This window comes from Mobula hypostoma, chromosome X2 (assembly GCF_963921235.1).
Source record: "Mobula hypostoma chromosome X2, sMobHyp1.1, whole genome shotgun sequence".
NCBI lineage: Eukaryota > Metazoa > Chordata > Chondrichthyes > Myliobatiformes > Myliobatidae > Mobula > Mobula hypostoma.
In genome coordinates, this window is record NC_086129.1 from 39953861 (window position 1) to 39979936 (window position 26076).

General features: G+C 39.0%; 1 protein-coding gene across 2 annotated transcripts in view; it reads right to left on the reverse strand.

The window, feature by feature from the left end:
- Positions 1–26076, reverse strand: part of sorl1 (sortilin-related receptor, L(DLR class) A repeats containing) — a 258600-nt gene that overhangs the window by 95713 nt on the left and 136811 nt on the right. For both annotated transcript variants that reach the window (XM_063038299.1, XM_063038298.1), the window contains exons 17-25: positions 25784–25956; positions 18562–18693; positions 17401–17492; positions 15091–15337; positions 10584–10722; positions 7274–7444; positions 3177–3290; positions 2727–2849; positions 1444–1563 (exon numbers count right to left, since the gene is read on the reverse strand). In XM_063038299.1, coding sequence (XP_062894369.1) covers positions 1444–1563; positions 2727–2849; positions 3177–3290; positions 7274–7444; positions 10584–10722; positions 15091–15337; positions 17401–17492; positions 18562–18693; positions 25784–25956 — 1311 coding nt within the window. The remainder of the gene's footprint in view (positions 1–1443; positions 1564–2726; positions 2850–3176; positions 3291–7273; positions 7445–10583; positions 10723–15090; positions 15338–17400; positions 17493–18561; positions 18694–25783; positions 25957–26076) is intronic.

Consider the following 26076-nt stretch of genomic DNA (forward strand, 5'->3'; position numbering starts at 1 on the left):
CCTCAAGCATTGACGCGTTAGAAACAGCAAGGGTCCCAGCATTGATCCTTGTGGGACACAACTAATCACAAACATTCAATCATAAAAGTGACCTTCCACCACAACTCTGTCTCCTATTGCCAAGCCAATTTCAGATCCCATTTGCAAACTTAACCTGGATCCCATTGGTCCTAAATTTTTGAACCATTTGGGACCTTGTCAAGGGTCAACTAAAATCTCATTTGCTGCCCTAGCTTCAATGATACACTTTATTACCTTTTCAAATTGGCCAGGCAGGATATGCCCTTGACAAATCCATGTTGGTTGTCTCTGATTAGTCCCTGCCTTTCTAAGTGATAATTAATCCTGTCCTTCAGAAAATTTTCCAGTACCTTTTCTGCCACTGATGTTATGCTATCAGGCTTTTCCCTGCCTGCTTTCATGAAAATGGCAAACCTGCTGTCCTCCTGTCACCTGGTACCTCACTTGTATTTAAAGACAGAAATCTCAGCTCGTGCCCCAGCAATTTCTTCCTTTACTTCCCTTAACAACCAGAGATAAATCCCATCCAGCCCCGGAGCTTTAGCTGCCATGGTATCAGCTAATGTATTGATAATGTATTGAGTACTTATTTATGGAGCATCTACACTCAACTTTTACCTGCCCCTTCACTGAATTCTCCAATTACAAAGCATGGTTCCTTTGTGAATAGTGATGAAAAGTATTGATTTTGAACCTTACTTATTCCTTCTGGCTCGATGCACAGATTGCTCATATTATCCCCAATGGGTCCTACTTCTCCCGTTTGTTCTTTTTCTCAAAATATATCTTTAATTTTCTCGCAATCCTATCTGACAATTTTCTATAATCCCTCAGCCTTCTTAATTTCTTTTTTTAAGTATCTCCATACATTTTCCCAACACTCTTGGGAGCTTCTCCCCACATTTGTCACATTTGCTTCTTTCTCCCAACCCTCAATATCCCTCAACATCCAAGACATCATACGAATCCCATGATCACCCTAAATTCTGGTTCTCATTGTTACTTCAAGGAAAATTTCTATTGACAATGAAGTACTTATCTTATATTCCAGCCAATTCACAACTCAGCCATAGCTGGAACTGTATCATCTTTTTGCCAATGAAATAATGAAAAAGCTAATCTTGCTCAAATTTAATAACCATAAATGACCTGTATTTATCTTTCAAAAAGTATTATGATCTGAGTCTTGGGCCTCCAAATTTATTTTGGAAGCATTAGCTGTTCTGAAATACATAAAATTAACCAAATGAATAACCAACGCATTGGAAATGAACTCTGGCATTTTGAAAAGCAATACAGTATTTTGCTTGTTTTTACTACCACTCAATTGAAACATTTCCCAAATCGAGCTATGTGAGTATTACATCACTTTGCTAAAGATTATCTTAAATAAATTCAAGCAAGTTATGAACTATCACTTACCAGTGCAGTTTGCTTCATCTGACCAATCTCGGCAGTCATTGTCCCCATCACACATCCAAGAATGCCGAATACAAAAACCATTGGCACAAGTAAACTCATCACTCTTACAACTGTTCAATGCTGCAAGTGATTTAAGGAGAAAAAATAAACTGGAATGTTAATTACATACACAGAAGGATTTAGATAATATTATTAGACTTTAAAAAAAACAAATATTTCACAATCCTAATGGAAAGCCATCAACATAATTTACCGTTATATTAATTAATATTTTACATCAGATTAAAGTGCTTTCAAATCCAAACTGTTGACTTATTAGCTGGCTGTAATTTTTGAGCAGAAAACTGTGGAATAATGCAAAAGCCAACAAAATAAAAACTAATGATCCAGAATCTCTAGTAATTAACATTATTTAACACTAATTTTGCAAGAAAGTTTTTGATAGAAATTAGTGGGAAGGTAAATTCTTGATCCTTCCAACTATTTTAATTCAGATTTTTCTTCTGTCATAAAACAGGTTGAATTATAGTGCAGTAGGATAAAATTTTGGTTATGTGATACACGAGAATTAGAACATAAAATGTGACCTCGACAACTAAACACACGCCACAGTTCCCCCAAGCAAGGATGTGGAAGATGTGAAATCACAGGAATGGGCCACACAAGAAACAATTTCAGTTCATGCAGTTGATCAGACAGAAGCTAGTGCATGCCTCCTACTGGAGATGGGTTAAAAGTGCAAAAAATTTAAAACAGGAAACATGATTGAAATCATGGAGCTTGGTAAAAAAAAATGGGCTCCATTTTGCAAGGAAATACCAAAACGTTCCCCACACAAATGCCAATGAGTTTGGGATTTCAACATGCATGCCCACAAATACATAACCATAAGTTGATTGCAACTGCCTAGCCATGATTGCGTGATCTTGCTCCAATACTGGTCTCCCCTTGGAGTCGAATGATAGAATGAATTCAACGATGCAGCAATTCCAAACCCATCATGCACAGATTCAATCACAATACTGGGCCTTGCCAATGATATTCACAGCAATTTTTCAGAATGAACCCCACACCCAACTTTAATCTTTTTATTAAGGTCAGTAATAAAAGTTGGGGGGGGGGGGAGAAAGAGATTGCCATTATTTTTGCAAATTTTGGGTAGTTAAAAAATGCTCTTTTAGATTTATATAGCAAGGAATAACAAAAGCACAAAAGGTGCAATTTGGCAGAATCATTGCTGAAGATTATTCACATAAAGTAAGTGAATGTTTGATGTCACTTACTGCACTGCTCCTCATCACTACTATCCCCACAGTCATCTTCATGATCGCACATGTACGCCGCTGGAATGCACATCCCTGAAGATCGACACTTAAACTGAGAGCTGGGATCACAAGCACCCGTGGCTGTGAAAGTAAAAGTGCTCGTGCTTACTAACCTACGCTTTGTACATCACAAGACAAAAAATATGGAGACTTACATTAAGAGATCAAAAACTCAAGTTTTAATTGTACAATCTGTAAGCATGTTGAGTTTCACAAACAATACGCTTAGCGTTGTAAAGGAAATGTCAGGTAAAAGGGGCAACATTACAAAGCTAAACAGGTGAGAGGTTCCACTGTACCACAGTTGTAACAAATATTCCAGTTAAACCTTGGCAACAATTTGTTATTATAGCACAGAGATAATTACATAATACTTATTCACTGTTGCTAGATTCAGGTGAGACTTACGGCAATTCTTTTCATCACTATAGTCACCACAGTCGTCATCATTATCGCACTTCCAAATGCTGCTGATACATTTCCCATTGGAACATGCATACTGGTTCGGCAGACAACTATGCTCTATAATGAAACAAAAATATAGGTGGTAGCTATTCCAAGACAAAACCAAGTTCAAATGTCCTTAGTGAAGGGGTGGGGGGCAAGAATGCTGGAGGCTGATCTTTATGGATAAAAGACAGTTTCAAATAGGACACTAGACAGAACTATATCATATAATAAGTCAAAGAAAGTGTAAAAGAAACACCATTACCAACCAATCACAAAGCATCATTAATGTAGAAAAATGTTACAGGTGTTTCTAAGAGGACTCATCATAGAAAACTTGCTACCATATAAACAAAGTGGTATTGGGATTTTTAAAAAATCCAGTGGAAACTTGGTAAAAGGGAATGTTTTAAGAAACACCTTACAAGGAAGAAAAAAGGCAAAAGATTTGGATCTGAACATCACAGCTTGAAGGACTGAATTCATGAGCAATAATGGGCCAATTAAAATCTGGGACAAATTCAAAGTTCAAAGTAAATTTATTATCAAAGTACACATTCAATATGTCACCATATTCATTTTCTTGCAGGCATACTCAATAAATCCAATAACCATAATAGAATCTAAGACCATACCAAAAGGGCAGACAACCAGTGTGCAAAAGGCAACAAACTGCAAATACAAAAAATAAAGAATAAATAAATATGCAATAAATATTGAGAATATGAGATGAAGAGTCTTTGAAAGAGTCCATAGATTATGGGAACAATTCAGTGATTGGGTGAGTGAAGTTGAGTGAAGTTATCCCCTCTGGTTCAAGAGCCCGATGGTTGAGGGGCAATATCTGTTCCTGAACCTGGTGATGTGAGCCCTGAGGCTTCTGTACCTCCTTCCTGATGGCAGCAGTGAGAGCAGAGCATAACCTTGGTACCTTTGTGGTAGGGGTTGCTGATGATAGATGTTGCTTTGTTTTGTGTAGACGTGCTCAATGGTGGGGAGAGCTTCACCCATATTGGACCGGGCAGAATTGTTGGCCATATGTTGATAGACTAATGAGGGAAGCAACAGTACTGGGCCTTACATGGTGAATGCAGCAGGTCAAACGGAGGGAGAAACAGTGTGGAAATCTTTTGGAGATAGTGAACTTGACTCCGTATATTTTAAAAAGGTTATTGAAAAGGATAACACAAGGAAATACGTGACAAAGTTGGACTGCAACCATCTACTTGCAGGCAAATTTTGCACAGTGAGAAGTGTTTAAAGGAGAAATAACAAAAATTCAAGGCTGATATGCTCCACCAAGGGTAAAAGCCAGTGATAACAAGTATAGGAAATAATGGATATTGAGGGTAGATAATGAGGGAATAAAGAACATGACAGATATAGGGAACTAATGAAGGAGTAGGCCCATCAAGAACATAAGAGCGTAAGGAAGCACTTAAGAAATTAGGCTGGTGGGGGGGGAGGGGGGGGTGGTGGTGGTGTCGTGGAAAAAAGAAAAAAAGAAAAATAATAATCGGTAACAATCAACATTAAGGGAAATTCAAAGGCATTCTATGTTTAAGACAAAAGAATAACCAGGGCAAAGGGACAACAAATAAGGCACAACAATGGAGTCAGAGGATATAGTTGAAATTTTAAATGAATAGTGTTTATCATTACTCATAAGTGAAACAGTCGTTATAACTGGAAAATTCGATGAAGGGACAGGTAAAAATCAAATGTGGTAAAATTCTAGTGCAGATTGGCATTAATGAAGAAGAGGTAGTCGATGCCTTTGCAGGCAAGCAAAGAGATGGGTGAGGCTAAGATACCCAAATCTTCACTGGACACAAGGTGTCAGATGATTGGAGACCTGATCCCAAATTTTATACCTACAAGATCCAACATCAGTGCCAGAGAAGATACCGAAAAAAAAATCCAAAGAAATAGATTAATGATCAGTTGGAAAGGCAGGGATTAATCAGACACAGCCAACTTGGCTTTCTCAAGGACGCAACTGTCTGACCAATTTGAAACAATTATTTTAAGAGGTTACGAAGTGTGGTGATCTCAGGGCAGTAGATGTGATTCACGTGAACTTTTGTAATGCCTTTGACAAGAATCCACATCAGAGACTGATTCAAAATGTCAGGGCCCTTGGGAAGTTAAGTTCTGCTTTTGTGATTGATGCCAGTGACTAGTGGCATCACAATAAAGATCCTTTTTGTTAGTTATATATGTGAATGACTTGGACATGTATATGGGAGGCATGTTCAGCAAGTTCATAGATGACCAGAAGATACTGTAGGTGAAGCTGTTGGTTTATCAAAGGTAGTCTCAGGCTGCAGAGGGACATCAATTTAAAACAGAGATGAGGAAAAATTTCTTTAGCCAGAGGGTAGTGAATCTGTGGAATTTGTTGCCACTGGCGGCTGTGAAGGCCAAGACATTAGGTATATTTAAAGCAGAGGTTGATAGGTTCTTGATTAATCTGGGTAACAAAGGATATAGGGAGAAGGCAGGAGAATGGGGTTGAGAGGGACAATAAATAGCCACGATAGAATGGTGGAAGAGACTCGATAGGTCAAAATGGCCCAATTCGGCTCCAATATCTTATGGGATAAATCAATACTGCTGGGAAAATTATGTTGGGAAACGTGATGGGACTGCTGATCAATAAATCCCCATACACTGTTAGTTTGCATCCCAGAATATTGAAAGAAGTAGCCCTCAAAAAAGTGCAAATAAAAAGACAGATGTCAATGCTTTGGTGAAATTGGTAGATGGAGTTTAATGCTAACAAATGTCAGATGATGCATTTTGGGAGCATGAGGCTAGGACATACACCATGAATGATAGGCTTTTATGAATTATTGAATACAAGGGATTTTGAAATATTGGTCCACAGATCATTAAAGGTAGCAGCGCAGCTAGATAACATGGTTAGGAAGTCAAATGGGCTACTGGTATTCATTAGTAAGGGCATCAAGTATAGAAATAGAGAGCTTATGTGCCAAATTTATAAAACCTTGATCAGACCTCAGCTGAAGTACTTTGTTCATTTCTGGTCATTATGCTATGGCCGGGGGGGGGGGGGGGGGGGAGGGGGTGCTGCCGGAGAAGGTGCAGAAATGATTTGCCAGGATGTTGCCTGGGATGGAGCAGTTCAGTTATTATGATCATTCAGAGAAGACAAATCTGTTCTCCCTACAGTAGAGAATGTTAAAAATTGATTGAAGTATATAAAGTATGAGGGGTACAGACAGGAAAAACTGCAGGTATCCATATCAGAAATTGATAAAACTGAAGGATTAGATTCAGAGCAAGGGGAGAAAGGGGTTTAGAGGCAATAAGTGTGACCTTCTTCAACGAGAGTGGCAAATACCTGAAACGTACTCCCTGAGAGAGTGGGTGAAGCTACGTTCTTGATACCACTCAAGTGTCTTGATGTGCACTTGAAATGTTCAGGCATAAAAGGTGATGAACAGAGTACTTGAATTACAGAGAGCTGTACAACATTGAAACAAGCCATTCAGACCAGTGTCTGCACAGGCTGTCATGCCTATTGATACTAACCCTAACTGCCTGCATTCATTCCAAATCCCTTTACCTACTCAAGTATCTGCCAAGAAACCTTTTGTTAGTGCTCCTGCCTCCACCAGCATCTCTAGCACCTTACTCCAGATACCAACTGCTCTGTTTGAAAAAATGTATCCCTCAGATCTCCTTCAAAACTTCTTCCCTCTCATTTTGAATCTATTCGCTCAATTTTTAGACACCCCTGCATGGGAAACAGACCAACTATCCTATCTGTGCCTCTCATTTTTATATGCATACTTGCATAGGTACCCAAGCCAAGTCTGTTTATCTCACTCTCCTGTAGGTGAGTGGCTCAATTTAAATCTTATCTGTACAGTTTTATTTTCTGTAGTCTTATTACCCATATACAAATATTATATGTACAACTCCATATACATTTTCAATACAAGGGCATTAACTCTAATTTATTTTAGTACATCTAATAACTAAAAGACATTAGAAGTTTGAGATGACTACCTGAAAGTAGAGGCACTCACCTTGTCGCACACATGTGGTACTATTGCGAACATAGCCATGTGGACACTCACATCCCATTTTCCCAGATGGCAAAGACAGGCTCTTCACTCCATCAGGACAAGCACATCTTTTCCCATTAGGTTTAGGAAGACAAAGCAAACTGCAGGTGTGATGTACACATGCATTGCTCCCTTTAAAATGAATTAAAGTCAGAAGAATTATAAATAATGAGGGTATAAATTTGAAAATCTCTTATTTCAGATTCAAAAAAACATGTACGCCTATTTTTACCCCCTATTTCAGCGTTAACTTTGATCTGCAGAAGTAGTTTAGTGTGCTAATATACAGGTATGCACATAATACAAAACAAAACTATAGTACTTTGTCACTAATTGCAGGTAAGTGTAGAAGTGGACAAAATTGGATTTTTTCCTTGATTCATGGTGGTCATGAGTGAGAATCTGAACTCTAACAAATGACAGAATATTAGAAGTTTCCAGATTTCTCCTTTTATAAAGGATGGGCTTACAACCTTCAGAGAACTTCATTCCTCCAATGGTCTCCTATGTTTTCAAGGCCTCATGAATGACATAATAACCTGAACTGCCTGGGTACGAGACTCTGAAATTTCTTTCCTGAACTTCTGACAAATAACCTCTTTAAAATCAGTTTACTCTGATCAAACTTAGAATGACTCCCATCTTTTTCAACTTGGTACTTATTTTTTTTGCCTGGTAATGCTTCTATGCAGCACCTTGTGACTACTTTTCTCCTGTGTTAAAGGATCACTTAAGTGTAAGCTATTATTAAAAGATTTGATACATTCCCCGTGAAGGGAATTAATGCTACTCCGGGACAGTTTGAAAACTTGTGTTCTGTAACTTAAAGAAGAGAAAATCTGCAGATGCTGGAAATCCAAGCAACACACACAAAATGCTGGGGGAAGGGTCTCGGCCCTATACTCTTTTCAATAGATGCTGCCTGACCTGCTAAGTTCCCCCAGCATTTTGTGTGTGTTCTGTAACTTAATTTTACTCACAAAGCTGTTAATATACTTCACTGATAAGAGGTAATAAAGATTTCCATTACATAATGTTGACTTCTGTTCCCCCATTAGAAGTTTGCCCAAACACTTAAGCTACTTACTGAAGTAGCACCACCAGACTCAAAAACAGTTACATTCCCAAGCAGCAAGGCTGACCAACCCCTTGACCCACTAATCCACCCCTCCACACCCCCAATCATCACTATTTTGTCATTTCCTGTTGGTCACCTTATGTACAGACATACCCCCATTTCCAGAAAACTTGGGATATTTTCCAAAATGCAATAAAAACAAAAAAAACTGTGATATGTTAATTCACGTGAACCTTTACTTAACTGACAAAAGTACAAAGAAAAGATTTTCAATAGTTTTACTGACCAACTTAATTGTATTTTGTAAACATACACAAATTTAGAATTTGATGGCTGCAACACATTCAACAAAAGTTGGGACAGAGGCATGTTTATCATTGTGTTACATCACCTTTCCTTTTAATAACACTTTTTAATCGTTTTGGAACTGAGGATACTAATTGTAGTAGATTTGCAATTGGAAATTTTGTCCATTCTTGCTTGATATAAGACTTCAGCTGCTCAACAGTCCGTGGTCTCCGTTGTCTGATTCTCCTCTTCATGATGTGCCATACATTTTCAATAGGAGATAGATCTGGACTGGCAGCAGACCAGTCAAGCACACGCACTCTGTGTCTACAAAGCCACGCTGTTGTAGCCCTTGCAGAATGTGGTCTGGCATTGTCCTGCTGAAATAAGCATGGACGTCCCAGGAAGAGACGTCGCCTTGATGGCAACATATGTCTCTCTAAAATCCTAATGTACGCCTCAGAGTCAATGGTACCTTCACATACATGCAACTCACCCATGCCGTGGGCACTGATGCACCCCCATACCATCACAGATGCTGGCTTTTGCACCTTTTGCTGATAACAATCTGGATGGTCGTTTTCATCTTTGGCACGGAGAACTCTTCGCCCATTTTTTCTGAAAACTAGCTGAAATGTGGACTCATCTGACCACAGCACACGGTTCCACAGTCTTTCGGTCCATCTGAGATGAGCTCGGGCCCAGAGAACACGCCGGCGTTTCTGCATAGAGTTGATGTATGGCTTCCTCCTTGCATAATACAGTTTCAAGTTGCATTTCTGGATGCAGCGACGGACTGTGTTGAGTGACAACGGTTTTCCGAAGTACTCCCGAGCCCAGGTGGCTATAATTGTCACAGTAACATGACGGTTTCTTAGGCAGTGCCGCCTGAGGGCTCGAAGATCACGCACATTCAACAGTGGTTTCCAACCTTGCCCTTTACGCACTGAGATGTCTCTGAATTCTCTGAATCTTTTCACAATATTATGTACTGTAGATGTTGAAAGACCTAAATTCTCTGCAATCTTGCGATGAGAAATGTTCCTTTTGAACTGACTAACAATTCTCTCACGAATTTTGGCACAAAGGGGTGAGCCACAACCTATGCTTGCTTGCAAAGACTGAGCCTTTGATGGACGCTACTTTTATACCCAGTCATGATACCTCACCTGCTATCAATTAGCCTGCTTAATGTGGAGTCTTCCAAACCGGTGTTACTTGAATATTCTGTGCACTTTTCAATCTTATTTTAACTCTGTCCCAACTTTCGTTGAGTGTGTTGTAGCCATCAAATTCTAAATTTGTGTATATTTACAAAATACAATTAAGTTGGTCAGTAAAACTATTGAAAACCTTTTCTTTGTACTTTTGTCAGTTAAATAAAGGTTCACTTGAATTAACATATCACAGATTTTTGTTTTTATTGCATTTTGGAAAATACCCCAACTTTTTTGGAAATGGGGTTTGTACATAAACTATTTTATTGTTTTTTTTAAATTTTTATGTTCTTTATCTTTCGTGTTTTCTTGTGTTGCATTGGATCTAGAGTAACAATTATTTTGTTCTCCTTACACTCGTGTACTGGAAATGACATTAAACAATCTTGAATATTGTAGTGGAGCAGTCTGAATACCTGGAAGTTCCCTTCATTTTATGAAATGTTCCTCATTCCAAATAAATGGGATGAGCAGCTCAAGGGGAAAGGTCAGCTATTCCTCCCAACTTTTAGTAAGATAGTCTTATTAATTAATTTACTCAACCTGCTGTAACTTTGCAATTACTTTTTGTGTGATGTTAAAAGACCTTATGGCATTGTATGTATTTTGCCTGTAAGCAAACAAGCACACAAGTCTGACTATGTGAACAGTGCAAACACTACATCCAGAAAGTTACTGAAAGTGTTACCTGTCACTTTGCTTTTGTAAAACACTTTCATATCCATTACGCCAGTTAAGCCAGTAACTAGGGTTTCCACACTCGAGCCATCACGCTTATATGCTCTAAAGATGCTCAGCTGTGACCAATCATCCCAGTAGATTTGATCCTAATTAATGAATATTTAAAGATCAATATTTAGTGCAGATATTCACATTACTGAAATTTCCCTAAAAGAAAACAAACTCAAACTTTTTAAGATGCCCTCTCATTCCAGAATCTAAGAACACTTTACATCAGAAGCTACAATTCAGAAGTAATTCTAAGGCGTAACTTGAGAGCCAAATACACACCCCAAAGCACACAACTATTAAATAGGCGAACCAATCAAGAGAATCCTGGCTGAGGGAGAAAAGTTGATCAGGATAGTCTAAAACTTAATATTCTTTCAATAAGTGCTCTGGAATTTTTAATGTCAGCCTAAATGGGACAACAGTTTAACAGCTCTTAAATAAAGCACCTCCAGCAATACAATAATTTCTCAGTAAAGATTAGATTATGTGCTCAAATGCTGGTTTAGGGTGTGATCTTGTAGTCATCAACCTCAAATGAGATTTATCCTAAGGTGGTAACTCACTTTCAATTGATAATAACATGTATTCACACAATGACCCAGGAAGTTACAATGAAGTGATTACACCTTGGAGCCCCGACTAAATTAAGTTTGATTCTTATTCCCTGCAGCTACTAATGGTGAGCCAATACGACTTGAATGAATTGCAATGCAAATGTAAATGAAGCTTACACTTAAATACTAGTCTTTTTGTACACTCTCAGATGTTCCCCGTTAGGTTGGACGTGGATCCTACATTATTCAAAAATAAAAAAAGCCATGCGACTTAGTCAGCATTTCTTTTGCAGTAGACGAAGCAAAATGAATGGCCATTTATTATTCACTGTTAATAACAATCTGCCACACAGTATCAGCACTACATTTGGGACCAAAGTATTAATGACCAGCCTGTTCAAGATCTTACTATGTAAAGGAAATATACTGAGTTCAGTAATCAGGAACTGAATGGGCAGCTCCTACCTGTGGAGGGTACTACACAAAAGTGTGATCCTTTGCATTAAGCATCAGTTACAAATAAAAAGGCTTGTGCTATGCTGAGGAAAAGTAAATAGAGTCAGAGCACTACAACAGAAACAGGCCCTTCTACCTGCACCCAGACTATAGCCCTCCATACTTCTCTCATCCATATACCTACTCAAACTTCTCAAATGTTGCCATTGAACCCGCATCCACCAAGTGCTGGCAGTTCTTTCTAGACTCGCACCACCTTTTGAGTGAAAAAGTGCCCACTCAGATTTCCGTTAAATATTTTGCCTTTCACCGTAACCCTATGATCCCCAGTTTTAGTCTCACCCAACCTGGGGAGGGAAAAAGACTGCGTGTATTTACCCTACCTGTAGCCCTCATAATTTTATATAACGTACCCCTAAGACCTCCTCTCATTCTCCTATGCTCCATGAATTAAGTGCCTAACCTATTCAAACTTTCCCTCCAACTTAGGTGCTCAAGTTATGAAGCCTTTGGGATTCTCTTTCATCTCGTCTACCAGAGCAGCCTCATGTCCTTTTTATTAGCCCTCCTAAGTGCTCTTATGTGTTCTCTTGCATCTTATACTCCTCTCAACTGTCTACATCTGATACGTGCCTCTTCCTCCTCAACGAGGGTGCCAATAACTCTTGAAAACCAAAGTTCCCTGAACCTGTTTGTAAGTTTTGTTAGAATAAAAGACAAGACTATGTACTCTCAATATTTCACTTTTGAAGACCTCCCAATTGCCAACCATCCCTTTCTCAATGCCATCCCTAAGGCTTCCTCTCCAACTTAAATGGTTGTGGTCAGAGTACATCTTAAAACTCTGCCTGGTAATGTCTTCCCTTTAAAGGGCTTGAATTATTTGTGTCTGTTTTTTGGAGCCTTGTGTCAGGATGTGAACATTATGGCCTGCTCAATGGAGTCAACCAAATGTAACTAGTGCCTCAGTGCTGGTCATGATCATGATTAAGGGACAGTAGATCCTGAAACATCAACATCTGAAACAGGATAACTCAGAATGACAATTCACCCCCAAATTTGAATTAACATCTTTTCAGGTCTTATGTATTGAGTACACAGAGAGGAAATTAAGAACCTGGTGGCATGGTGCAAAGACAATAACCCATCCCTCAACGTCAGCAAGACAAAGGAATTAGTTGTTGACTTCAGAAGGAGTAGCAGACCGCACGACCCCATTTACGTCGATGGTGCGCAAGTGGAACAGATCAAAAGCTTCAAGTTTCTCGGGGTCAATATCACAAATGACCTGACTTGGTCCAACCAAGCAGAGTCCACTGCCAAGAAGGCCCACCAGCGCCTTTACTTCCTGAGAAAACTAAAGAAATTTGGCCTGTCCCCTAAAACCCTCACTAATTTTTATAGATGCACTGTAGAAAGCATTCTTCCAGGGTGCATCACAACCTGGTATGGAAGTTGTCCTGTCCAAGACTGGAAGAAGCTGCAGAAGATCATGAACACAGCCCAGCACAACACACAAACCAATCTTCCATCCTTGGACTCACTTTACACTGCACGCCGTCGGAGCAGTGCTACCAGGATAATCAAGGACACAACCCACCCAGCCAACACACTTTTCGTCCCTCTTCCCTCCGGGAGAAGGCTCAGGAGCTTGAAGACTTGTACGGCCAGATTTGGAAACAGCTTCTTTCCAACTGTGATAAGACTACTGAACGGATCCTGACCCGGATCTGGGCCGTACCCTCCAAATATCCTGACCTGCCTCTCGGTTTTTTTTGCACTACCTTACTTTCCATTTTCTACTTATGATTTATAATTAAAATTTTTAATATTTACTATCGACTTGCACTCCAGGGAGCGCGAAGCGCAGAATCAAATATCGCTGTGATGATTGTACGTTCTAGTATCAATTGTTTGGCGACAATAAAGTATAAAGTTGTGTCATGGACTTGAGCTTCACATAGGTCACTGTAGAATCCAGTCACGGATACAGTAGCAGTTGAAGTAGCCTTTCCTGCAGGCGCTTGATGCCTCTCGGTCCCCAATGAGTTCAGTCCTATAGAGCAAATTCTTACCAGAGTCAAATTCCAAGCTACAGATTCAAGCACAAAATCCAGCCTGAAGTTACCACTTTCAAGATATAAATTTTAGTCCTTTGTGCCCTTTCAATGGAGCCAAAGATTCATGGGCAGGACAGGGCAATTATTGACAGTGATCTGATCAATACTTATCCTTCAATTAGCATCTTACAAAACAAAACAAAGATTTCATTTCTTTTTTTAAGGACTATACACAAATACCTTCTAGATTATAACAGCAATTAGATCTCAAATTTACTTTGCTGGCTGAGACTGGGCTAAGACAGTGAAACATGGAATCAAAAGTGCAAAAGTAAAAGCAACACACACAAAAAGTTGCTGGTGAACGCAGCAGGCCAGGCAGCATCTATAGGAAGAGGTACAGTCAACGTTTCGGGCCGGGACCCTTCGTCAGGACTAACTGAAAGAAGAGCTAGTAAGAGATTTGAAGGTGGGAGGGGGAGGGGGACATCCAAAATGATAGGAGAAGACAGGAGGGGGAGGGATGGAGCTAAGAGATGGAAAGTTGATTGGCAAAAGGGATACAAAGCTGGAGAAGGGAGAAGATCATGGGACGGGAAGCCTAGGGAGAAAGGGGGAGGGGAGCCCAGAGGATGGAGAGCAGGCAAGGAGTTATAGTGAGAGGGACAGAGGGAGGAAAGAAAAGAGAAAAGGGGGGAGGGTGAAGAGGAGGAGGAGAGGAAAAATAAATAAGGGATGGGGTACGAAGGGGAGGAGGGGCATTAACAGAAGTTAGAGAAGTCAATATTCATGCCATCAGGTTGGAGGCTACCCAGACAGAATATAAGGTGTTGTTCCTCCAACCTGAGTGTGGCTTCACCTTGACAGTAGAGGAGGCCGTGGAATCGTATCAGAATGGGAATGGGACGTGGAATCATATCAGAATGGGAATAGGACGTGGAATATATAAGAGTATAAAAATAAAAGCCTATTAAGCCAGACTTGCAAATGAAGACTAACCAGCCAGAGGAAGGCACCCAGCACTTGTAAAACCAACCTTGTATATTTTCACTCAAAGCAGTCATAAATTATGCTGGTGAACAAGATCATGTTTTAACAGTTTCAATTCTGAAAGTTTTACCTATTTTGTAAAGTTGCATAAAAATCATGAAATTAAGGAGCTACTTTTAAAAAAAACATTAACTAACTGCATCACTTGTATTTACTTTTTATTATACCAAAGAAGATTAAAGTAATACTTTACCAGAACAGGATACTTGCATTTGCTAAATCTGTGAACAAGTAGTATTCAGGTATGACATTTGAGTTGTTAAGTATCACACTTCAAAAATCATGCTGAACTTTTTTTTAAAATTTAAGTGTAAATTTTATAATAGCAATCCAAACCATATACCTTAAAGACACTAATAGCATATGGATGAGGAAGGTTCTGTATCAGCACAGATCTCTGACCGCCATTTAAATCTGCTCTTTCAATACGATCAGCATAAGCTTCAGTCCAGTAAATCCATGATCCATCCACAGTAATTCCATTCGGCCATTTAATACCATCAGAAATTATCCGAGTGACTTGTGATGCATCCATCTCACTTTTGTAAATTCCAACCGCATCTTCACCCCAGTCTGTCCAAAACATTAGACTACAAAAGAGAATGACAAAACAATTAAAGTTTTCCATCCAACACACAATATAGGATCAAAGCTAAGGAAGCCATGAAGCCTATTACATCAATTCTGGCAGAAAAAGATCTTTCCAACCTAACCAGACTTTTCCAGGTCAAGGTTACAGAACATCATATATGCATTCTATTAGGTAACAAAGTGGCCAGAGTGTATGCTTGTGGTCCTCTGTTGCTGCAGCCCAACCACTTCAAGGTTGGACATGGACATTCAGAGATACTCTTGTGTACACCATTGTTGCAACAAATGGTTATTTGAGTTACTGTCGCATTCCTGTCAGCTTCAACTAGTCTGGCCATTTTTCGCTGACTTCTCTCATTTAATAAGGTGTTTTTGCCCACAGAACTGTCGCTCACTAGATGTTTTCTTTTTGGTTTTTGCCACATCCTCTGTAAACTCTAGAGATTGTTTTGAGTGAAAAACCCAGGAGATCAGTAGTTCCCGAGATAATCAAAGCATCATGACTGGCACCAACAATCATTCCACAGTCAAAGTCACTTAGATCACATTTAGTCCCATTCTAATGTTTGGTCTGAACAACAGCTGAACCTCTTGACCATGCCTGTATGCTATTATGCATTGAATTGCTGCCATGATTGGCTGATGAGATATTTGTATTAGTGAGGTGTATAGGTGCACCTCAAAGTGGCCACTGAGTGTATAGCCAAGTATTTCATTTCCAATCACCTTTTCTGAAAATAATTCTCGACTTGCCTTTCATCTGTTTAGCAAGATATTTCATAGTTTCCTTATCTACAAATGTTTGTAGTTATTAAGCCTCTGCAAAGTGAAACAGGCCCTCCTTATCTACTTTGCGTAAGCCTTGTTTTAAATTTTAATCCACCAATTAATTTTCCCTTGGCCTCTACTGTTACAAAGAATACCTCTACACAATTAAAGCTTCCATCCTTGACAGTGTCCCCATTAATGTGCTCTGTACCTCCAAAGGACCTTCACTTCTCTCCTGTTAGATGGTGACAAGTGCAAAACTAATCAATTTTTTATTTCTTGCATAACCTCCTTATGTCCTGGTCGATAGGGGAAATATATAAAGAAAGAAAGAAATCACATATACCATCTAGACATGGTACTGACTGCTATTTCAAATCTATACACAATCTTTTTGTTAACCCTCTGCTTCTGTGCTTTTCAGTAGACTTATTTACATCATATGCCCTCAAATTCACTGTACAAGTTGATATGGTGGTTCAGAAGGCGTATGCCTTCCTTAGTCTTTGGATATCTGCTTAAGGAACAGGAATAGCCCCAAGTGCTCCCCTTCCCACAGTCCATCCAATCTACAACAGTCCCATATAAATATTGTACAACTGTAAGGGGAGGGGCAATATAAATATAACCAGATCATAATATACCATAAATAACAAATATAACATGATCAGAGATTCTAGTTTGGAAAACAATATTGTACTCCTCCCCACACTGCTCCCACCATTTCATTCTTCTATCTCCCTTCTGTTTTCATTATTGAAAATGTAAATGCAAGGTCATATAAACTGTTAAATTCAGACTTTCACAATGTACCTGAAAAGCCTACTCTATAAATGGAGCACCAAGTTAACATGGTGATTACAATTATTTTTAGGAAACAAAAAACAGGTTGATCTATAAATGGCTGCACACAAAATCCCTTGCAATAAGGTCTTGAGCCACTGGATGGCACAAGTACATTTATTGTACAATGCAGTGCATGCCAGCACCCTCTAGTGTCATGAAAATTTACCTTCATTGAGGCAAAATACCAAAATGAAAACTACTTGGAGCTTCTCAAAAGTCAACATCCAGAATTCTTTTCAAACACATAACCTCAAATTCAAGGCATCTGAGCATCTGCATATGTACACAGCAGCACAAGATCAAAGCTGAAACACAGATTTTCTGGATATAATCTTTATGGATTGTTCAATGAGAAATGCAATGCTCTACAGCAATTTCTCTACTTTCATACTGCAAGAAACAATTTTAACCATACAGGGTCACAATCTCAAGTATTTTTGAAACTTACCCATCAGCAGGAACTAATACAAGAGCTCTTGGACGTTCCAATATAGTGGAATTCAAGAGAGTAAGACGGAGGTCTCCATCAGGGTTTGAAACCTAAGGAATGAGAAATCAATCAAAAAATAAAATTTATATTTATTTTCCTAAGCATTTAGTATCCAAATGAGATTAGTGTTCTCAGCTTCTGCTTTACAATTGATCGATGTCAAATTATTTGCATAAAATCTTTCAGTTTATTCACTGGGATCACAAAACAAATACACTGCTAGAAGACATCAGTCATCGTAAGTGGAAAAACTAAAGTTGGTCAGACTAAGTTGTCCATATAACTCTGCTTCATTCAAATATGATTTTTTGAGGATAATCCAAATGCAGTAGAATCAATTACAATGATTCTTTAAGGGAATGCTTCATTGAAGGAATATCCATTTTTGTCCTCTCTCCATTAAATCAGCTTAAGAACAACAAAATCCCTCAATGAGTGACATCACTATTTTACAGCAGTTGTCTTATTCGAGAAACTTGAAAAGTCCACACTGACTATTGTAACAAAGATCACGTCAATCCAGAATTGCACATTTTACACTGTACATTTGCAATTGGGGCATAATTGTCCAAGTACATTGCACCCAAATTCTTTTTCAGTCTAAAGCTGAATAAAAGCAGCTGTGTCACTTGCCTATTTGGACTCAGTTCTAATGCAACATCTTCAGCAGGAGGAAAATAAATATCCATAAGAAATTACTCATTTCTGTAACTGAATACACACAGTTTACATGTCACTTTCAATTTTCTGAATATAATATTTAATATTGCCAAAATAACTCATCACTTGCTGGAAATGAATGTCAACTCTCCTAGTTTCATCTATACTGGATACTAACAGTTTACAACTTGCGTTATGAAGGATGCAACGCTTCATTTTCACTCCAGTATGGACAAGTTATTGTCAACAGAGCAGTTTAACAAAGCAGGCTACTATTCCTAATACTTCAGTTCTAAATCAGTATGATGCACTTGCAACAAATCATTTTATTCCTACCCACTTTCTTCCTTCCCCATAGATGCTGAGTCACCAACTATGATACAAATTACACATATACATTTAATATATTCCCAGTTCGAAAAATATTTCATACTTGTGCAAAATAAGCATGAGACTTGCCTCGAGCTTCCTTGCTCCAGCATCTATCCAGTAAAGAAGCCGACTAATGGAGTCAAAGGCTAGAGCTTCCACTGTCTTCAAGCCATTCTTGATAATTATATTCTGGGTAGTGTTCCCATTTAAGCATAAGCGCTGAGCAGAAAAATGCAGATTATTAATAGGCAAAGGTAATTTATTCATAAACTCTACCATAAACTACACAATACAGCAAAGCCACATCCAACATACTATGAGCGTTCTAACAAAAGTTTTGACCATCCATTTTTGCCAAGATTACAATATATTAAAATGCACCAAATTAAACATTTGCTTATATTGTCAAGACATTTTAGCCTAGAAATTAGGTTTCACCTAAGAGCAAGGCAGGTTTGGAGCTGGGGATGAGTGAAAGGGGGCTGTTCTGCTCAGGTTATAATGGCTGACATGCAATTATTTTTGAGAAGGGTTAGTGTGCTGGGAACGAGGCCTGGGATTGTACAAGTGGCCAAGTGGTACAGGAAAAATGGGTAGAAGAAATTTGACAGCGGGCCACAGTAGCAAGACAGACAAGTGCAAATACTAAGAAGTTGATAATAGAGGACTCAGAGTTCCAATCCAACAATAGGTTACAGAGATTTACTTAACCCAAACATCCCCAATGACTATTGTTGCCAGAAAAACAAAGTCTAATTTCTTGCACAATTCTCAAAAAAAAAATCATTCTATGGAGAATATTGTCACTCTATGTAAGACTGACAGGGAATTCACCCAAGCCACACAAGGGTTGGTCAAACCTGAAAATATCCAGTTCAATTTTGGAAGAAATGCAAAATGACCCAGATATACAGTATTGTGCAAAAGTCTTAGGAACATGTTAAAAAAAAATCTGTAAAGCAAACGTGCTTTCAAAACTAATAAAATGAAGAGTTTCTAAATAGGCAAAAAATTACTATAAAGAGCAGTACACAGCATAAAACTAAATCAAATCAAGCCTCATCTTTGAATCTGCATCAGTCATCTTAGGTATATTGTTGTGCAGTTTTAAAAGACGATCAGCTGGTAGATTGGTCGTCTCGCTTGCTTCTGTCTCTAGGTAATTCTGTGTAAGTCGAACCCGGATAAAGTCACTCAGAGACCGTACAAGTACAAACTCTATTCAAAGCACCTGGGGCTTACTCAGTTAGACGCTCAAACAGCAACAGTCTGTGACTGTGACTGTTCCTGCCCAGTCCATCAACTAACTCACAATTCCCCTTACAAAATGGATATAGTGGTTCAGATACCCCCACACATACCAAGCTGGAGTTAGACTTATCTATTGCTTGACAGTACCAAAAGAAAAATTGCAGAATAGGTATAATGGCCTCATACACAAACAGGCTGGAGTGGTCTTATCTCTGCGCATGACTGCACAAAGAAATAAAGACCTTGAAACACTGTCCAACTCTGAGAAGAAATATGGCTCAGCATGGCTTAGCACATCTGTTGATCATCAGCGGCTTTTTCAGAAAGAACAGGCTGCTATTGTTTAACTAACATGTTAATCTTTTTACATACTTTATCAATTTCAGACAGCCTCGATGATGTTACGATCACGACTCTGTGGAGGCCATAGCATCTGTTGCAGAACTCCTTACTCTTTTTGCTGAAGGTAGTTCTTTATGACCTTGTTCATGTGTTTGGGCTCATTGTCTTGCTGCAGAATTAAGTTGGGACCGATCAGCTGCCCCTTTATGGTGTTGTGTAATAGACGAGAATCTGTTTGTACTTCGCAGCATTAAGGATTCCATTAATTCTAACCAGATCACCAACTCCATTTGCAGAAATGCAGCCCCAAACCTACAGGGAACCTCTGCAGTGCTTCACTGTTAGCTGCAGACACTCATCCATGTAGTGCTCTCCAGCTCTTCTACAGACAAACTGTCTCCTGTTTGAGCCAAAAATTTTAAATTTTGTGTTGTCAATCCAGAGTACTTGCTGCCGTTGTTCAGCAACCCAGTTCTCATGTCTTTATGCATAGTTGAGTCTCTTGGGCTTTGTTTCCGCTTCAGAGGAATGGGTTTTTGGCAGCAACTCTTCCACGAAGACCACTTCTGACAAGACTTCTCCAGATTGTAGAGGGTATACTTGGGTTCCAGTGGTTTCTAAGAGTTCAGAGCTGATAGCAGTGCTGGACTTCTTCCAATTTAGAAGGGAAGTCAGTTTGATGTATCTATCATCTGCTACACTCAGTTTCCATTTCTGGTCCTCCGCCTTGTCCATTTTTTTGTGCACCTTCAAAAAAGCTTGGACAGCACATCTTGAAACTCCTGTCTGCCGTGAAATTTCAGCTTGGGAGAGACCTTGCTGATGCAGGACGACCACTTTGTATCTTGCTGCTGTGCTCACTCTTGCCATGCTGCAAGAATTGATGATTTGAAGGTTAAACTGTCACATCTACCACATCCTCACCTTTTAGTTTGGTCGTCCTTCACTCAGTTTGATTCTTTCTATACCATTTTCTGTTTCAGTTAATCAGTTTAGTTAATTCAACTTATTATGTCATTGATCATTAGCACCCACTTGTTTTCTATTTTTAATCATGCACTGAGCTATATACCTACAAAGTAATCACATTTTTATTTGAAAAGTGGTCTAATATTTAATATGCTACATTCAAAACAATTTCTCTAACATTTAATTTTTTGGAAAATGAATGTTTGGACATCTAAAATTTGCTCATTTCTATTGACACACGAATGCAGAAGACAAAAATAAACATCCAAAACAAAATTATGTAAAACAAAATCTCCGGTGCCTATGACTTCTGCACAGTACTGTGGTTGTTACAGCATTTGACTCTTGGGGAAAAGAAAATAATTTCCAAATTGTACAATGCTGCAAACAGCATTATACTCTTGAATTTTGGGGAATGTTGAAGGTTGCAACAGTAGTGATGAACTTGCACTGGTAGAAAAGTTAAACATAACCTTGCCAACAAGCCACTGGGAACATGATCTAAACCCAGTGACTTTAAGTTTTTGATGCCCAACCCGAGCACAAAAGACGTGGTCAAACTGAACTGGTGCTACCATTACCACCAATACCCACTGGAGTATTAAGGTCTTATTATAAACCAATTTGGTATGGGACAGAACCCATTTCTATACTGCCGTCTCCACCTTATTCTTCTACAGGGCCAAGGAGTGGCACTAAGTGTCAAGCCAGTGGTATCAAAGTGGGATCCACAGAGGCCACATATCAGGGGACCAATGAATGAGCATTAGAAGCTCCAGATCTTCTTTAGTGTGAGACTGGCCTTTTCAGGCTTGCAGTGAATGCTCAGAACAAATTCTCACAGGTTTTCTTTTCCACCAGTAACCTTAGAAACAACCTGGAATTGGCAAAAGACTGAATTGTCTGCCATATGTCACCCACTAACAGTTGAAGCAGATTTTCTGCCAGCATTCCTATGCTAAGTGAATTTAGGAACAGTGTGCACTTGGTAGAGACGAGAAGCACAGGCAAATGTCAACAGTCAGAAGCATTACAGATGCCTCATGCCTGGCACCATGCTGCATTCCCCACTTCTGCAGGTAACCACACAACTACAATTGTTAAAGAAAGTTGTAACACCTGAAGCAGGGTGGGCATGCATTGTATTGCTCAAGGCCATATTGAGCAGGCTGAGGGTGGCAGACACCAACAGAATCAACAAACTTATTCAAAAGGGCAGCGATGTTGTGGGGATGGAACTGGACTCTCTCACGGCAGTGTCTGAAAAGAGGATGCTGTCCAAGTTGCATGCCATCTTGGTCAATGTCTCCCATCCACTACATAATGTACTGGGTGGGCACAGGAGTACATTCAGCCAGAGACTCATTCCTCCAAGATGCAGCACAGAGCATCATAGGAAGTCATTCCTGCCTGTGGCCATCAAACTTTACAACTCCTCCCCTGGAGGGTCAGACACCCTGTGCCGATAGGCTGGTCCTGGACTTATTTCATAACTTACTGACATAATTTACATATTACTATTTAACTATTTATGGTTCTATTACTATTTATTATTTATGGTGCAACTATAACGAAAACCAATTTCCCCCTGGGATCAATAAAGTATGACTATGACTATGATAATCCAGAGTAACATCCTGGTGGCTACCTCCTCTACATCAGTGAGACCTGACGTAGACTGGGGGACAACTTCGTGGAGCACCTTCACTCCATCTATCCCAATGGCCAACCACTCCAATTTGAATTCCCATTCTGACATGTTAGTCTATGGCCTCTGCTACTGCCACGAGGCAATCAAGGTTGAACAAACACCGAGACTGACACCAAAATGTGGCCAATCAGCCCAACTCTTCTATGCTATATTGAATAACACACATGAAGTCATTCAGCAAAACTCACAGAAGACATAAGTATTATTAGATACAAAATTACATTTAGCATTTGAAGATGAACAAAAGTGAAAATTTGTGTCACTAAGTTTATTTCACTTAAGTTTCAGTTCTCAGAAAAATGATTCATTCTTTGCAGGACTGGTGTAATACCACACAGTCAAAGTCGAAGCCTGTCCCAAGCCTTGTGGCCCATCAGGCCGGTGGTTATGCCAGCCTCTGTGGTGTGAAACAACTGAGAGTACGAGACTACCCACCTTCCCCCCCCCCGGCCCCGAATAGGACGCCAGTCTATCGCAAGGTTAACCCCCAGCATTTGCCAGTACCCATTTTCAGCTGGGTGGACTAGAGCAGTGTGTGGTTAAATGCCTTGCTCAAAGACACAACACGCTGCCTTGGCCGAGACTCGAACCCACGACCTTCAGATCGTGAGCCCAATGCCCTAACCACTTGGCCACACGCCACTACACAGACTACCCTCCTATTTCTGATATTTACAAATATATTTTAAGTAAACAGCATGTAACAAGATGGCATTAAAATATTCAAAGTAAATTAAATTATTAGAAGGAAATTGTTTGACAATTCTGTAAGGAGGTAACTGAAAATACCTACGTATCAAAGTGAAAGGTTAGATGTTTGGAAGTTTGGAAACATTCCACACAGCAGGTTGAATTTATAACTTTAACTTCAGCTGGAATACTACAGACATTTCTGTAACTCACACTACAGAAAGATGCAAAACTCAGATGCTAGTTATACCAGAAATAAGGTCCTATGAAATTTTAGAAAACTCTAACCCTTTCTGGAACACAGGTTTAAGATATGATCTAATACACAAGTAAGACAGAATGCTCAAACAAGAGGAGAAAAGATATTTTCTTTGCAAATAGGTCATTAATCAAGGTCACAGATTTAAAATAACTGGAATAAGATTCAGATGGAAAAATTAATTGTACTCATATAGATTGTTGGGATTAGAAATGAGCTAACCAAAGTAGAAACAGAGGCAGATTCCATAAATAAATATGAACAGACTCAGGCCTGGATTATGAAGAGTAGGAACATAGAATAAGTCTTTCAAAAATGAATTAATAAAAAAAAAATCAGCAACCATCCTTCCCTCTTATGTAAAATGACATATTAGCATTGATCGTCTACAGTGGTGTTGGAAAGTTATTGAACTCTATAGAATTTTCTCTATTTTTATAGAAATATGACCCAAAATGTGATCAGATCCTCAGGTGTCCTAAAACTAGATAAAGAGAACCCAATTAAATAATAACAAAAAAACATTATACTTGCTCATTTATTGAGAAAAATGATCCAATATTACATGCATTTGTTGGAAAAGTATGTAAACCTTTGCTTTCAGTAACTGGTGTGACTTCCTTGTGTGGCAATAACTTCAAACACACATTTCTGGTAACTGTTGATCAGTTCTGCACGTCAGCTTGGAGAAAGTTTAGGCTATTCCTCCTTTCAAAACTGCTTTTTGAACTAGGAATAAGGTCAGGACTTTGACAACTCGGCCATTCCAAAACACAGATTTTCTTCTTTTTAAACCATTCTGTTGTTGATTTACTCTTGTCTTTCGGATCATTGTCTTGTTACATTATCCAACTTCTATAAGTTTCAGGTGACATTTTACCCTGTAAAATGTCTTAATACAATTTTGAATTCATTGTTCCCTCAATGAATACAAGCTGTCCAGGCCCTTGGGCAGCAAAGTAGCCTCAAACCATGATGCTCCTTCCAACATGCTTCATAGTTGGAATGAGGTTTTGGTGTTGGTGTGCAGTGCCCCTTTTCCCTCCAAACATAAGATAGTGATGTACGTTTCTGCTGAAAAGTTTTAACTTTTGTCTCATTTGTCCACAGAACATTGTTCCAGAAGCTTTGTAGAACACCCAGGTGGTCTTTTGCTAACTTGAGACATGTAGTAATGTTTTTTTTTGGGAGAGCAGTGATTTCCTTCGGTGCCCTTCCATGAACACCATTCTTGTTCAGTGTTTTTCTGATAGTGGACACATGAACAGAGACTTTAGTGAGTTCTAGAGATTTCTACAGGTCCTTTGTTGTTATTCTTGGATTCTTTTTTATCTTTTTCAGCATTGCATGTTGTGTTCTTGGTGTGATCTTTGCAGGATGTCCGCTCCCAGGAAGAGTCGCAACAGGACCGAGTTTCCTTCACTTGTAGACAACTTCTCTTACTGTAGACTAATGAACACCTCGGGTCTTCAGAAATGCTTTTGTAGCCTTTTCCAGCATCTCCACAATAATTCTTCTTCGATCCTCAAAGTTGTTTTGATCATGGCATGGTGCACATAAATAGGTCTTTCTTGAGAAGAGCAGGTTCCGTCAGTACCTAACTTTTTTTTTGATGTAAATAGGACAAGGCACCTCTACAACCCACACCTCCAATCTCATCTCCATTACCCCAGAGGTTCACATACCTTTCCAACAAATGCATGCAATATTGGATCATTTCTCAATTAATAAATGAACAAATACGTTTTATTTATTTAATCGGGTTCTCTTCAACTAGTTTTAGGACTTACATGAAGATCTAATCACATTTAGGTCATATTTATACAGATATAAGAGTAAATTCTATGGAGTTCACAAACGTTCTAGCACCATTGTATATAATAATTTGATATAAACCAAACAAGAATCCCCCCGCCCACCAAGATACAATTAACATGATAATCAAGAATAGAGGTCAGTTGATTTTTTAAAAATATATACATAAAATACGCAAATATATTCTCAAATAGTAACACTTCCTTTCATTGAGTTAAAACAAAGCTGAGCAACATATTACTTAACTCGCTTCTGCAGCGGACTATTCTCACCTGAATAACATGCTGTGAAATATCTGCCCAATATAAGCAGTTGCTCTCATAATCAAAATCCAAAGCAACAGTGCCTCGCAGGTTCTGAAGTGGCAGTGCCTCATCTGTACCACTGGAGAGATCATAGCGATGAATGGAGCTCCTCAGAGCATAAAGTATAAACTCATTTTCCTCTGCAAAGAGAAGCGAATAAATTATTTATTCTGTCACCATAATGATGTCTTCAATAGACATCAGTATAAAATACTAACAATCTTAATTGTTCCATTAGGGGCAACAAGTTTTATAACTTC